General features: G+C 43.2%; 1 protein-coding gene across 3 annotated transcripts in view; it reads right to left on the bottom strand.

The window, feature by feature from the left end:
• ap2b1 (adaptor related protein complex 2 subunit beta 1) overlaps nucleotides 1-16,852 on the bottom strand; it is a 91,178-nt gene that overhangs the window by 63,150 nt on the left and 11,176 nt on the right. For all 3 annotated transcript variants that reach the window (XM_021617928.2, XM_036989983.1, XM_021617926.2), the window contains exons 9-14: nucleotides 15,654-15,749; nucleotides 15,332-15,447; nucleotides 14,973-15,138; nucleotides 13,863-13,961; nucleotides 13,494-13,753; nucleotides 13,123-13,318 (exon numbers count right to left, since the gene is read on the bottom strand). In XM_021617928.2, coding sequence (XP_021473603.1) covers nucleotides 13,123-13,318; nucleotides 13,494-13,753; nucleotides 13,863-13,961; nucleotides 14,973-15,138; nucleotides 15,332-15,447; nucleotides 15,654-15,749 — 933 coding nt within the window. The remainder of the gene's footprint in view (nucleotides 1-13,122; nucleotides 13,319-13,493; nucleotides 13,754-13,862; nucleotides 13,962-14,972; nucleotides 15,139-15,331; nucleotides 15,448-15,653; nucleotides 15,750-16,852) is intronic.

The following is a 16,852-nucleotide window of genomic DNA, read 5'->3' as shown; positions in this document are numbered from 1 at the left end:
ATAAAAGTAGAGGAACTTTTGTCAGAGGTAGCTTGTTGTGAGCGCTGAGGGAACTTTATGCACTTGGCCAGATGATTCTGCATCTTTGTTGCATTCTTCACATATTTCTTGGCACAGATTTGCAAATGTACACAGCTTTTCCTTCTACATTAGCTGCAGTGAAATGTCTCCACACATCAGATAGTGCCCCTGGCATTTTCCTGTAAAGATAAATAAAATAAAAAGAGTACAAAAATAAAGACAATTCCATGTACATATAAATAGTTAAGCAGTTAGATTAAACAATGTATTTGTAAGATATATGTTTTTAAATGAAACGTATGGAAACAGGTGAATTAACACTCCTCAGTTAGCAGGCTCAGGCAAGCCAAAACCCACATGGTAGCAAAACTAACTAGCAGAAAGTGTTAACAAGTTAGAAATGATTAAACACACTTTGCTGTAGGCTACTAGGATTTACTAGTTAACAAAAAATAATGTATGTCATATAAAATATATTCACCCCACCCAGTATTGTTATCAAAACTTACCAGAAAGCATGTAGTCCTTGGCTCAGACAGTGTAGTAGTGTGGGCTCAACAGCATCTCATTGGTGTGCAAGATCTTGAGAATCAGCTGTACATGTGATGGAAGAGTGCACTACATATGTGGTGGAAGAATGCACTGTACATGCAGAGGTTTGCAATTCCATTTAATTGGGGATAGTTTAACAAAAATATGCCACAAGACCTAGAATTGCCTTATGTGTATCCCACAAAAATGGTTAACTGTTATAAGCTAACTTTTTTGATGAATTTATGCAAAATTCCCCAAATTCCCAGCCTTAACTTCCCATGGAAAATTTCTTGAAAAATTCCAGAAATTTACAGGAAAGTGTCCGACGTTTTGCAACCCTACAGTGGACAGGAGTCATGTCCTGTGAAGTGGCACATTTGTTAAATCAACCGTCCTGTGAAGTAGCGTATATACAGTTGAAGTCGGAAGTTTACATACACCTTAGCCAAATACATTTAAACTCAGTTTTTCACAATTCCTGACATTTAATCCTAGTAAAAATTCCTTGTCTTAGGTCCGTTAGGATCACCACTTAATTTTAAGAATGTGAAATGTCACATTGTGGGCAGAACATTCCCAGTGGGTCAGAAGTTTACATACACTCAATTAGTATTCGGTAGCATTGCCTTTATATTGTTTAACTTTGGTCAAACGTTTTGGGTAGCCTTCTACAAGCTTCCCACAATAAGTTGGGTGAATTTTGGCCCATTCCTCCTGACAGAGCTAGTGTAACTGAGTCAGGTTTGTAGGCCTCCTTGATCGCACATGCGTTTTCAGTTCTGCCCACATATTTTCTATAGGATTGAGGTCAGGGCTTTGTTGGCCACTCCAATACCTTGACTTTGTTGTCCTTAAGCCATGTTTCCACAACTTTGGAAGAATACTTGGGGTCATTGTCCATTTGGAAGACCCATTTGCGACCAAGCTTTAACTTCCTGACTGATGTCTTGAGATGTTGCTTCAATATATCCACATCATTTTCCTACCTCATGATGCCATCTGTTTTGTGAAGTGCACCAGTTGAACGTGATACCTTCAAGCATTTGGAAATTGCTCTCAAGGATGAACCAGACTTGTGGAGATCTTTTTTTCTGAGGTCTTGGCTGATTTCTTTTGATTTTCTCATGTTGTCAAGCAAAGAGGCACTGAGTTTGAAGGTAGGCCTTGAAATACATCCACAGGTACACCTCCAATTGACTTAAATGATGTCAATTAGCCTATCAGAAGCTTCTAAAGCCATGACATCATTTTCTGGAATTGTCCAAGCTGTTTAAAAGGCACTATCAACTTAGTGTATGTAAACCTTTGACCGATTGGAATTGTGATACAGTGAATTATAATTGACATAATCGGTCTGTAAACAATTGTTGGAAAAATGACCAAACCGATTTGCCAAAACTATAGTTTATTAACAAGAAATTTGTGGAGTGGTTGAAAAACGAGTTTCAATGACTCCAACCTAAGTGTATGTAAACTTCAGACTTCAACTGTATGTTAAATCCACTGTCAGAGTTCCTTTTACAGTGGCCCAGAAAGCTGTAAAACAGAATGACATGAGCATGAACAGGCTAGTTATCTGGTGTAGAGGGTAGTGATCTAGGGCTGTTACTGGAGGTGTAGGGAAAGGATACAATCTCCACCTGATGACTACGATAAAGGCCAGGGTTTGTGGTTCTTCATGAGTTACCATGAAACCCAGCTCTCGTATAGGATATGCCTATCCTAATTTCTCTCCATTTGTTTACATCTGGCCCATGATGATTTCATTAGTTAGCTTCCTCAAGGGTCCAAGTAGAAATGTCTAAAGCCATGATGACTCAAGTCACTCCCAAAGGAGGTCCTCCTGAGTTTAGGACCTCTTAGAGGGAATATGTCATTCTGTGTAAGGGGAAATTGTAGTGAACAGGATTCTAGGCAGTTCCCCGATACCATTCTACTTCCCCAATGAGAGCAGCCTGCCATTCCCCAGGAGTGCCCAGCCGCTCCTAAATACAATTACTTCAGAATATTGGAATCTTACTCACTCTCCCAGTTTCGGAGGGAGAAAGTATTGCTTTTGCTGCGACAGAATGTGTAGATGACAACCGGGTAGTAAATACACAGGGAAAACGATGAGTGTCGAAATGAAAGACTCATTTGACATTGCACTGCATTTTGCTGGTGATTCAAAAACTGTGTATTTTGAGGAACAAGCCCATATGGGAATTCAGAGTAGACACTTGACAGACGTGAATAATATATTTTGATTGCAGGTGAAGTAGTGCAAGTTGTATTTGATACTCCCATTTTTCATGAGGCGAAATAAAAGATCCCAGAAATGTTTCACACGCACAAAAGCTTATTTCTCTCAAACTTTTTGCACAAAATTGTTTACATCCCTGTTAGTGAGCATTTCTCTTTTGCCAAGATAATCCATCCACCTGACAGGTGTGGCATAAAGAAGCTGATTAAACAGCATGATCATTACGCTGGGGACAATAAAAGGCTACAGTTTTGTCTTTCTGACTACAGGAATGTCCAACAGAGCTGTTGCCAGAAATTACATTTTTTATTTCTCTACCATAAGCCGCCTCCAACTACCTTTTAGAGAATTTGACAGAACGTCCAACCAGCCTCACAACTGCAGACCACGTGTAACTACGCCAGCCCAGGACCTACATATCCGGCTTCTTCACCTGCAGAATCGCCTGGGGGGGTGGTTCTGAGGAGTAGTTCTGTCTGTAATAAAGCCCTTTGTGGGGGGAAACCTATTCTGATTGGCTGGGCCTGGCTCGCAAGTGGGTGGGACTATGCCCTCCCAGGCCCACCCATGGCTGCGCCCCTGCCCAGTCATTAGAAATACATAGATTAGGGCCTAATACATTTTTCAATTGACTGATTTCCTTCTATGAAGTGTAACATGCTGCGTTTATATTTTTATTCAGTACAGATACATGGGCTCCGATACGATACACGAAAAGTATATGTTTCGCTTGAAACAATTTGATGCGATTCGGTTTGATTAGAGGAAAGAATCGATGCGGTTCGGTTCGACTAACATCTGTTGCATTGACACATTCATTTTCCATTCTAAATTAAATGTTTGCCTTTTGTCCCCCCCACACACTTAATTTGAAATCACCATCCCCCACACACTAATTAATGTAATTTTTGTAGATAAAGTGTGTGAGAGCTAGTAATGTATCATTCATTATCTTTTAAAAATATAAACAATTTTGAATATGAGACGGGGTTGAAATCTAATGTTTTAGAGTTTTTACTGACTTGCAGTGAGCTCTTACTTTCACTTTGAACATACAGTACAGGTAGCAAAAAAAGTTATTGTTGTCCTCGTTATGAAATGGTCAACTTTACCCTAAAGATGACTTCAGAAAGTATTCACACCCCTTGACTTTTCCCACATTTTTTTGTGTTACAGGCTGAATTTAAAATTGATTAAATTTAGATTTGGTCTAACTAATTTACACACAATACCTCATAATTTCAAAGTGGAATTCTATTTTTTGAAATGTTTACAAATTAATAAAACATTTAAAGCTAAAATGTCTTGAGTCAATAAGTATTTAAACCTTTTGTTATGGCAAGCCTAAATACGTTCAGAAGTAAAAATGTGCCTAACTCTTTGAGCATGATGTAGTTATTAATTTTACACTTTGGATGGTGTATCAATACATTCAGTCCCTACAAAGATACAGGAGCCGTTCCTAAATCACTTGCTGGAGAGGAATTTTAAAACAGTTACATTAATGATTGTGATAGGAGAACTTAGGGTGGAGCAACATCATTGTAGTTACTCTACAATACGAACATAAATGACAGAGTGAAAACACAATAAAAAATATTCAAAAACACGCATTATGTCTGCAATAAGGCACTAAAGTAATACTGCAAAAAATGTAGCAAAGGAATTAACTTTTTGTCCTGAATACAAAGCGCTATGTTCTGGGAAAATCCAACACAACGCATCACTGAGTACTAAGAATGGTGGTGGCTGCATGTTATGGGTTTGCTTGTCATCGGCAAGGACTAGGGAGTGTTAGGATAAAAATAAATGGAATGAAGCTAAGCACAGGCAAAATCCTAGAGGAAAACCTGGTTCAGTCTGTTTTCCAACAGACACTGGGAGAGGAATTCACCTTTCAGCAGAACAATAACTTAAAAGACAAGGGCAAATATACACTGTAGTTGCTTACCAAGATGACATTGAATGTTACTGAGTAGTTCTGACTTAAATCAGCTTGAAAGTCTATGGCAAGGGTTGAAAATGGCTGTCTATTAATGATCAACAACTAACTTGACAGAGCCTGTAATCGAACCCACAAATGCTGATGCTCCAGATACTCAACTAGTCTAAAGAAGGCCAGTTTTATTGCTAAAATAATTGCAAAAGGGTTTTCTAATGATCAATTAGCCTTTTAAAATGAACTTGGATTAGCTAACACAACGTGCCATTGGAACACAAGAGTGATGGTTGCTGATAATGGGCCTCTGTACACCTACAGTGGGGCAAAAAAGTATTTAGTCAGCCACCAATTGTGCAAGTTCTCCCACTTAAAAAGATGAGAGAGGCCTGTAATTTTCATCATAGGTACACTTCAACTATGACAGACAAAATGAGGGAAAGAAAATCCAGAAAATCACATTGTAGGATTTTTTATGAATTTATTTGCAAATTATGGTGGAAAATAAGTATTTGGTCACCTACAAACAAGCAAAATTTCTGGCTCTCACAGACCTGTAACAACTTCTTTAAGAGGCTCATCTGTCCTCCACTCGTTACCTGTATTAATGGCACCTGTTTGAACTTGTTATCAGTATAAAAGACACCTGTCCACAACCTCAAACAGTCACACTCCAAACTCCACTATGGCCAAGACCAAAGAGCTGTCAAGGGACACCAGAAACAAAATTGCACCAGGCTGGGAAGACTGAATCTGCAATAGGTAAGCAGCTTGGTTTGAAGAAATCAACTGTGGGAGCAATTATTAGGAAATGGAAGACATACAAGACCACTGATAATCTCCCTCGATCTGGGGCTCCACGCAAGATCTCACCCCGTGGGGTCAAAATGATCACAAGAACGGTGAGCAAAAATCCCAGAACCACACGGGGGACCTAGTGAATGACCTGCAGAGAGCTGGGACCAAAGTAACAAAGCCTACCATCAGTAACACACTACGCCGCCAGGGACTCAAATCCTGCAGTGCCAGACGTGTCCCCCTGCTTAAGCCAGTACATGTCCAGGCCCGTCTGAAGTTTGCTAGAGAGCATTTGGATGATCCAGAAGAAGATTGGGAGAATGTCATATGGTCAGATGAAACCAAAATATAACTTTTTGGTGAAAACTCAACTCGTCGTGTTTGGAGGACAAAGAATGTTGAGTTGCATCCAAAGAACACCATACCTACTGTGAAGCATGGGGGTGGAAACATCATGCTTTGGGGCTGTTTTTCTGCAAAGGTACCAGGACGACTGATCCGTGTAAAGGAAAGAATGAATGGGGCCATGTATCGTGAGATTTTGAGTGAAAACCTCCTTCCATCAGCAAGGGCATTGAAGATGAAACGTGGCTGGGTCTTTCAGCGTGACAATGATCCCAAACACACCGCCCGGGCAACGAAGGAGTGGCTTCGTAAGAAGTCGTCCAGATCTCAAGCCCATAGAAAATCTTTGGAGGGATTTGAAAGTCTGTGTTGCCCAGCAACAGCCCCAAAACATCACTGCTCTAGAGGAGATCTACATGGAGGAATGGGCCAAAATACCAGCAACAGTGTGTGAAAACCTTGTGAAGACTTACAGAAAACGTTTGACTTCTGTCATTGCCAACAAAGGGTATATAACAAAGTATTGAGATAAACTTTTGTTATTGACCAAATACTTATTTTCCACCATAATTTGCAAATAAATTCATAAAAAATCCTACAATGTGATTTTCTGGATTTGTTTTCTCTAATTTTGTCTGTCATAGGCCTCTCTCGTCTTTTTAAGTGGGAGAACTTGCACAATTGGAGGCTGACTAAATACTTTTTTTGCCCCACTGTATGTATGCCTATGTAGATAAAAAATATATACTGCTGTTTCCAGCTACAATAGTCATTTACAACATTAACAATGTCTACACTGTATTTATGATCAATTTGATGTTATTTTAATGGACAAAAAATTTGCTTTTCTTTAAAAATAAGGAAATTAATAAGTGACTCTAAACTTTTGAACGGTAGTGTATGCGTTTAATGTTTCATTAATACATTTATTTCTTCCACTTTGGCATTAGAGTATTTTATGTAGATTGTTGACAAAAAACTTTTTTTTTAATCAACTTTGTAACTTTGGAAAATGTGGAAAAAGTCAAGGGGTGTAAATACTTTCTGAAGGCACTGTACTGTATATACTGATTGTTACAAGCAAAACTACCAAAACTATTGCTGATGGTGAACCTGAACAATCCAAATAAAATCTAATGCAAGCCCCAGTCAGCATGTATAGCCAGATGAGAGTTGTCTCCGGTGCTACTTTTATTCCGGTAAAACACCATTTTCAACAGTGCATTTGATTAAAAATAACCCAGCAAAATACATTGGTTGTCACTCAACTAATAAAGAGCAAGCCATTTTACAAACATTTGAATGCTGAAGGTGATACGCAGATGTGCCAGATCAGGAACAGGCCTACTCTCGTTGGTCAGCATGCAAAGCTTGACTAGGCTACTGATATTGCCTGGGGTTGTTTGGCATGCAAAATGACTTGTAGATCAATGACTGGCAACACAAATACATGCTTAGTTCGACACTGAAGGAGAGGACACAGTTGTCACAAAAGATAAGGTATTTTCAGAAGGTAGAGCAAGAGTCATTTGAGCAAGAAAAATGTGTGAACCGGCATTCGTTACGTTTGAAAAGATTTTGTGTCCTACATTTGGATCCGTTTGGGGTCCCGCGGACCGATGCACTCATATCTTAAACATTTGAACAGGGACCGATCATATCGGTGAATTGTTACATCCCCAATCGCCCCACATTAAGCTTAGGCCTGCTTTTTTTATTTTCTATTTTACAAATATATAGCAAATAAAACTATTATTGCTCTGTGTTCAATCTGGAGCCACAATATCCTTCATAGAAGTATTTAAACCCAAGCTCTGACTGCGAGAAGAGAGCCCTTGGACGTTATCAGTGCTAAACTAACTACTGAGGGCTGTTTCAGTTCAGGGCTCTTTTCCTTTCATTAAAACCCATATTGATTCCATTAATTGGCCGAATTGGCTTACAGGTCTGCAGAATGGCTGATCAAAGAGGCAAGAGAGTAGCTTTCACTCCCCACTGTAATTACTCAGCAGAGTGGTTTAAACATTGTGTAGCAGTACAGCGGTAATATGTCCCAGATTGGACCCTCCAACTTGGATTGGAGTCACTGCAGTTTTAATGACTGTCCAATTAAGATTTAATTGGAAACCCTTTATAATCTGAGAGCGCCACCCAAGACGGATAAGGAACACAGCGAGACAGCCGGAATAATCACTTATCACGATGAGGCCCCGCTCTATGCGGCAGGCAAGACGCAACCCCTAATTCGCTACGCTGAACTCCCCGCCCAACTACAGTTACCCTGGCCTGGATAATGCCAATTGACAAATGTGCCAATCTTTGGAAAAAGTTTTGGAGTGAGGTGGTGTATCTAGGACAATATGATTCCTCATGGTTGAGCTTACACATGGTTTTATCTCAATCGAAGGTGTAGTCTCTTGAAAATGTCAGCTAACAAATTAACATCCAGAGCAGGGACTTCCCACCTCAGTGCCAATTCACCCATCCCCTTCTGAACCTACTCTCTCCTGTGGGTGATCAATACATACAATTCCATGTGACTTCACAATGCATAAAATGGTCCTATTGCGTATGGTGATCCTATTGCTTATGGTGATCCTATTGCTTATGGCGATCCTATTGCTTATGGTGATCCTATTGCGTATGGTGGTCCTATTGCTTATGGCGATCCTATTGCTTATGGTGATCCTATTGCTTATGGTGATCCTATTGCGTATGGTGATCCTATTGCGTATGGTGGTCCTATTGCGTATGGTGGTCCTATTGCGTATGGTGATCCTATTGCGTATGGTGATCCTATTGCGTATGGTGGTCCTATTGCATATGGTGATCCTATTGCATATGGTGATCCTATTGCGTATGGTGATCCTTTTGCATATGGTGGTCCTATTGCGTATGGTGGTCCTATTGCGTATGGTGGTCCTATTGCGTATGGTGGTCCTATTGCGTATGGTGGTCCTATTGCGTATGGTGGTCCTATTGCATATGGTGGTCCTATTACGTATGGTGATCCTATTGCATATGGTGATCCTATTGCGTATGGTGGTCCTATTGCGTATGGTGGTCCTATTGCGTATGGTGGTCCGATTGCGTATAACTGCAAGGGGGTTAATGAAGTTCTATATACAGCAGTCATAGGCTGAATCTCAACACTTGGCCCCTAAGCCCTTTATCGAGTGGCCACTTGCTGTCGTGTTCAATAGTGATCACTTGAGTCCGCAAGTGGTTTGGCCAAAATAAGTATTGGGACAATGCACCCTCGATGTCCCAACTGCATTCTAAATCCATCCATCTTGTGCATGACTCAATCGCTATGAAACACAGGCACTGGGCAGAGACACATACCCTGAGAAAGCAAAAACATCTTCTAGTCCTGCACACAATATGTGCAAGTATAATGGCCGCCGGTGATTTCATCAGCTGATTTAGCTTGTTGTAACCTGCCTGCTTCTAACTCTCTTCACTGAAACACAGAGATGGAATTTTAGCTAGCTAACATGCAGACCAGACCGCTTGTGCGTGTGTGTGTGCACGCTATCGCGCACATGTTGATATTGTCCACCCACACCAGACGCGATCAGGACAGGCATATCAAAACAAACTCTGAACCAACTATGTTTATTTGGGAACAGGTTGAAAACCATTAAACATTTACGGCAATTTAGCTAGCTAGCTTGCTATTGCTAGCTAATTTGTCCTGGGATATAATCATTGGGTTGTTATTTGACATGAAATGCACAAGGTCCTCTACTCTGACAATGAATACACATATAAAAGGGTAATCGAGTTAGTTTCCAGTAATCTCTCCTCCTTCGGACTTAATATGGTGGTTGGCAACCAACTTTAAGGTGCATTACCACCACCAACTGGATTGGAGTGTGGACCTCAGTTCATCTTTCAATCACCCACGTGGGTATATGCTCCTAAAAACCAATGAGGAGAAAAAGGCAGGATTTGCAGCGTGTCAAGCGTCACAAATAGAACCAAGTTCTATTTTAGCGCCTGGCTACGCAGGTGCTCGTTGATGCGTGCGAGCAATGTGGGTGCAATGAATGAATAACATGTATGTGTACATTTATTTTGTAACGCTCCCGTACATGATGCGAGCGGTGAGGTCAGCATGACATGTAAGGATGTTTGTCACTGCACTGATAAACAGAGTGTAGCTTGTCAATTATTTACAATAATTTGACAGCTTGCTGTTGAAATTGTAGACATGTTCCCATCAGTCAGTTCGTACTTCAGCATATTTCCAAAGCACCAATCGCTACATTGTAATGTTGGGTCAGCTAGAAGCACAGCGCAGCAGCTTAGCAGACTCAATTATACTGTACTGACTCGTGGAAGAGCAGGCTGTTCGCTGCTGTCGCTTGCCTTTCTCTGTCATTTTTCAAACTTAATCACGATGATGTGCAGAGCGCTTAATATTCGTGGCAAATAATTTGAAAGATGCATATCTACTAACGTTACAGCACTGTTGCATTAGGTATTTGTTTAATTTAGATTTGTCCATTTATGATAATGATCTGGACCTGTTAGTGGTAGTGCACTGTGATTTTAATTTTGTGAAAAAAAAGTTGTTTGGTAAGGGATTTTTTATTAACGTTAAACATTCTAATTTAGTTTAATCATTCACACCCCTAATTGCTATGGCAATGAGCTACCCATAAGCTGCTGCAGAGACGAATGCCAATACCTAATGTATTGTCATTTACTTTCTAATAAATGGTTAAATTAATACATGGTGTTTCCTTTCTGAACAACATTTTGGTGGCTACAACACTACAAGCTACAACACTATTTTGTATGTACAGTTGTGGCCAAAAGTTTTGAGAATGACACAAATATAAATTTTCACAAAGTCTGCTGCCTCAGTTTGTATGATGGCAATTTGCATATACTCCAGAATGTTATGAAGAGTGATCAGATGAAATGCAATTAATTGCAAAGTCCCTCTTTGCCATGCAAATTAACTGAATCCCAGAAAAACATTTCCACTGCATTTCAGCCCTGCCACAAACGACCAGCTGACATCATGTCATTGATTCTCTCGTTAACACAGGTGTGAGTGTTGATGAGGACAAGGCGGGAGATCACTCGGTCATGCTGATTGAGTTCAAATAACAGACTGGAAGCTTCAAAAGGAGGGTGGTGCTTGGAACTATTGTTCTTCCTCTGTCAACCATGGTTACCTGCACGGAAACACATGCCGTCATCATTGCTTTGCACAAAAAGGGCTTCACAGGCAAGGATATTGCTGCCAGTAAGATTGCACCTAAATCAGCCATTTATCGGATCATCAAGAACTTCAAGGAGAGCGGTTCAATTGTTGTGAAGAAGGCTTCAGGGCGCCCAAGAAAATCCAGCAAGCACCAAGACCGTCTTCTAAAGATGATTCAGCTACGGGACCGGGGCACCACCAGTACAGAGCTTGCTCAGGAATGGCAGCAGGCAGGTGTGAGTGCATCTGCATGCACAGTGAGGCGAAGACTTTTGGAGGATGGCCTGGTGTCAAGAAGGGCAGCAAAGAAGCCACTTCTCTCCAGGAAAAACATCAGGGACAGACTGATATTCTGCAAAAGGTACAGGGATTGGACTGCTGAGGACTGGGGTAAAGTCATTTTCTCTGGTGAATCCCCTTTCCGATTGTTTGGGGCATCCGGAAAAAAGCTTGTCCAGACAAGACAAGGTGAGCGCTACCATCAGTCCTGTGTCGTGCCAACAGTAAAGCATCCTGAGACCATTCATGTGTGGGGTTGCTTCTCAGCCAAGGGAGTGGGCTCACTCACAATTTTGCCTAAGAACATTGCCATGAATAAAGAATGGTACCAACACATCCTCCAAGAGCAACTTCTCCCAAACATCCAGGAACAGTTTGGTGACGAACAATGCCTTTTCCAGCATGATGCAGCACCTTGCCATTAGGCAAAAGTGATAACCAAGTGGCTCGGGGAACAAAACATTGATATTTTGGGTCCATGGCCAGGAATCTCCCCAGACCTTAATCCCATTGAGAACTTGTGGTCAATCCTCAAGAGGCAGGTGGACAAACAAAACCTCACAAATTCTGACAAATTCCAAGCATTGATTATTCAAGAATGGGCTGCCATCAGTCAAGTTAATTGACAGTATGCCAGAGCGGATTGCAGAGGTCTTGAAAAAGAACGGTCAACACTGCAAATATTGACTCTTTGCATCAACTTCATGTAATTGTCAATTAAAGCCTTTGACACTTATGAAATGCTTGTAATTATACTTCAGTATTCCATAGTAACATCTGACAAAAATATCTAAAGACACTGAAGCAGCAAACTTTGAAAATGAATATGTGTCATTCTCAAAACTTTTGGCCACGACTGTAGACGGTCTGACACCATTTCTTTCCTATCTGTAGAGTAGAACAACTGCTGCGGCTGTCCCTTCAGGCTAGGGAACACAATCACCAGCTAATATCATTAAAAAGCTATAATGACTTTGTCAAGAGGAGGAAGTTTTCGTAAAACATAAGACATTAATAAAGCTTCCTAAAAAGCAGCTGCTCGTTCCAGAGCAGTCCCAAAACAAGACCTGCATGCCAAACCACACTCAAATCATTATCACATTGTTACACCATGGATGGAAATTAGCTTTTTATAGCTGGCTAACTAGGACATTTAGTAAAACTGATATGTTAAATAATAGGCACCATCTTGTCACCCAAAACAAGTAATCTGTATAAAGCCCAAAACAATCTTGACAGTGCAATAATATTAGCAACTGACAAGATGCTACCATCCTGTACCATTTGGACCAAACTTTGGTTTGCTGTGTGCGTGCCAGTACCACCATGGCGTGCCAAGCCTCCGCCTCGTGTCTCTGCTGTATTGAGATATCAGTGTGACGCTGCATCGTGACGCCCCTGCCCTGTCTGCCTCTCTGTACCAGTGTCTGGCAGATCAATCAGGGACAGGGAGACCAGCTTCTCACTGATATAGTGGATCTCTATGGCCGGAGCTCAGCATACACCACCCTCGCTGTGTCAGCCAGAAGCCCCTACATCACCTCAGCTCAACTCAGACCGGGGAACGCACACTGACAGCCACGCTAAAAGGAGACATACTCTCCACATTGTTCATGGCACAATAAAACATCAATCAGGAAGAATGCTGTCCTATTGATCCCTCATGGACTACATGTACAATCCAACCATCCCAGCAGAGATAAATAAACCTTTACGTGAGTATGTTGTGTATCTCTCACTCACCAGGCTGTCGAGGCCTCCGCCCAGCAAGTCGACAGCGCCCATCTGCATGGAGGAGACCTGGGGCACATTGACGGGGGGACCCAGGTCCAGGTTGAGCAGGTCTCCCAGCAGGTCTCCCTGGGAAGGGATGACTGACTGGGCCTGTTCAATAGGGACCGCTGGCCCTGCGCTCACAGGGCTCTCGCCTGTGTCAATGCTGAGAGGCAGGCACAGATATACAGATTTAATTAATATTTTATTTAAGTTATATGGGGGAGCAGATCTTGGTATTTGTTTGTAAGCAATGATTGCCTACGTGTTGTTTGGGGGTTAGGTGAGTGTGTCTTCTGGGACTTTGGTAACTGAGTAACTTCCTGGTAACTGTGTCTCACCTGCCGTGCTGGATGGGCAGGTGCTTGCGATGGATGCCATGGCTGCCCTCCACGAAGGCGTTGGGGGGCTTGTGGTAGACGGAGGCTAGGGAGCCAATGTGGCAAATGAGCTCGTCCAGCAGGGTGGGCTCAATCAGGTCTGTCTCCTCCGAGATCAGGGGCTTTTCGGACAAGACCACCTCCTTGGCCGTTACCGGATCGGTGGACAGCAGGCGCCAGTAGATGTAACCCCTGTCACGCAGATCAGGGTTGTCGGAGTCCTAGGAGGACACAAGGGAGAAGAATCACAGTTGAGAATAGATATTGATGAGTTTAAGTTTGGGACAGTTTGAAAAAAAAGAGGGAGATGTGTTGGTGTGTGTATCTCACCTGTGTGGCCAGACTGAGGACCTGCTGCACCAGCTCCTGAGTCTCAGAGGGCTTCTTGAGGAAAAGCTTTACGATGGCTGTGAGAAGAGTGAGCTGGACCTGAAACAACACACCCCCAAGGCTGTGAATGGTCTGACCCAACCTCATACCTGCTCAAATAGTGAAAGTGGCTGCCAAACCCAGATAATAAAGGTTATTACTGTTAGGGCTGGACCAAATCAACTCCTAGCACCTATCCCTAAGGCACATGTGTAGTAGATATGAAAGGCTGACTTTAATGAAAGCAATATAGCAGAAATTACAGACAAGGTGGAAAGTGGAGCTATAACCATATCCAACCCAGTCTTTGCCCTAGTTTAATTTCTGTCAGGGTGTAAAAGTCCCAAACGCATCATCCAGGCAATCTGCCATTAAGATTGTCAAATGAAACCGGCAGATTTATATTAAGTGTCCTGGGGGTAGAGGTAGATTAGAAACTGGGCAGGGTTGCTGACCTCAACTAACCTGGGCGCTCCGCTCTGGGACAACTGACTCGAGTGCTCTGGGACAACTGACCTGGGCGCTCCGCTCCGGGACAACTGACCTGGGCGCTCCGCTCCGGGACAACTGACCTGGGCGCTCCGCTCCGGGACAACTGACCTGGGCTCTCCGCTCCGGGACAACTGACCTGGGCTCTCCGCTCCGGGACAACTGACCTGGGCTCTCCGCTCCGGGACAACTGACCTGGGCTCTCCGCTCTGGGACAACTGACCTGGGCGCTCCGCTCCGGGACAACTGACCTGAGCGCTCCGCTCCGGGACAACTGACCTGGGCGCTCCGCTCCGGGACAACTGACCTGGGCGCTCCGCTCCGGGACAACTGACCTGGGCGCTCCGCTCCGGGACAACTGACCTGAGCGCTCCGCTCTGGGACAACTGACCTGGGCGCTCCGCTCTGCGACAACTGACCTCCGTGGTCTGCTCTGGGACAATTGACCTGAGCGGTCCACTCTGGGACAACTGACCTGAGCGCTCCGCTCTGGGACAACTGACCTGAGCGCTCCGGGACAACTGACCTGAGCACTCCGCTCTGGGACAACTGACCTGAGCACTCCGCTCTGGGACAACTGACCTGCGTGCTCTCGTCATGGAAGCCCTCCAGGAAGCTCTCCAGCAGCTCGTCGGCGTTGTCGATCCTCTCAGCGTACTCGCCCACGATCCAAATCATGGCGGCACGCGCATCCGGCTCGTCCAGAGAATCCAGGTTCTCACACAGCGTGGCGATGATGCTTTCATACCTGAGCAGAGAGAGAAAGTATAAAGGGTCAGGGTATAAACTAGTGTCTGTCTGGGGCTGGGGATATACAAAGGTCTTGTATAGACACAGACAGTGGCAGTATAGCCCCTACTGAAAAACAAAAGACAAGAATGAGGAAAAAATTCTCAAACTTCATTGATTATTATTGGGGATGGAGGGAAAAGGACACCTACTTGTTGGGGTATTTGCGGAAGATGTCCCTGATGACCACGATGGCCTCCTGCACCACATAGTTGACCTTGGTCTGGATGAGGTCTAGCAGGGTGCTAACACAGCGCTCAGCAGATTGCTAAAAAGGAGACAACAGGAAGAGAGTCAACACTGACCCAAAACTGTTTTTTTCACAGTGGCCAAAGTACCTCGTTTAAACTCCTTCAAACAACTTTATAGGAATGGATGGCACTTTTTTGGAACAGCTATAAAATCTGAAGTTCAGATAGACATTGATCAGAGATCCTCTGTGTGTCCGTCTATGATGGTGTCTCAGATTCCAACCTCCACTTTGATGGCACAGCGCCCGATGGCCCTCACTGCTTTACGCACAAAGTCAACGTCTACCTCGGTGGCATATTCCTTCAGCTCAGCCAACACCTGGGAAGAGAGCAGGGCATATGAGTGAAAAACATCACACACACACGGTGGGAGGACATGCAAACATCTTGACACTGTAAGAAAATGGGTTGAGGAGATAAGGTTGAGGTTAGTAAAATTGTGTACACACACAAGTGTAAGCTACCCAAGGCCAGTCAGAGAAGCTACCAAAGCCTCCCTCAGAGATGGTGTTTATCCAGGGAGTGTCTCTCTGTTGGACTGTAATGGCAAATTTACAGCAAGATTGTCCGAGCCTGCCTTAGCTGTCAATCACGCTGACAGCTATCTCGGCTCTTCACAGCGAAGGAAGCGAGCACATCCGCTATCTAAAACGTGTGTTCATTAAGGCATCGTCTGACAGGAGCCGCTAAGAGCACCAGATAAGACTGATTAGGAGTGAAGCATTGGGATATGAACGTTTCTGTTGAAATTAGTCTTCAATATAGAGGTGCGGCTGAACAGATGGATCCAAGTCGGGGTTAGAGTATGCTATGTTTTCTGAGGGCCGTGTTGTTATGTTAACAAAATGTTATATTTCTGGGGGGCAATACCATTATTATAAGTCAAACATATGTAACAGTATAACTTTAGACCGTCCCCTCGCCCATACCCGGGCGCGAACCAGGGACCCTCTGCACACATCAACAACAGTCACCCACAAAGCATCGTTACCCATCGCTCCACAAAAGCCACGGATCTTGCAGAGCAAGGGGAACAACTACTTCAAGGTCTCAGAGCAAGTGACGTCACCGATTGAAACACTATTTAGAGCGCACCACCGCTAACTAAGCTAGCCGTTTCACATCCGTTACACATACACAGTACTGAGTTAGCTTCACCAAAATGGTACAATGATAGTTTTCTGTGTAGAGTGACTAAGTATATACTGATGTACAGTAAATCATAAGAAATTAACACCCTAATACACTGAGTGAACAAAACATTAGGAACACCTGCTCTTTCCATGACTGACTGACCAGGTGAAAACAGGTGAAAGCTATGATCCCTTAGTGATGTCACTTGTTAAATCAACTTCAATCAGTGTAGATGAAGGGAGGAAATAAGGATTTTTAAGCTTTGAGACAATTGAGACATGGATTGTG

The sequence above is a fragment of the Oncorhynchus mykiss genome, chromosome 10, assembly GCF_013265735.2.
Source record: "Oncorhynchus mykiss isolate Arlee chromosome 10, USDA_OmykA_1.1, whole genome shotgun sequence".
Taxonomy (NCBI): domain Eukaryota; kingdom Metazoa; phylum Chordata; class Actinopteri; order Salmoniformes; family Salmonidae; genus Oncorhynchus; species Oncorhynchus mykiss.
This window is presented reverse-complemented; position numbering and strand designations above follow the sequence as displayed.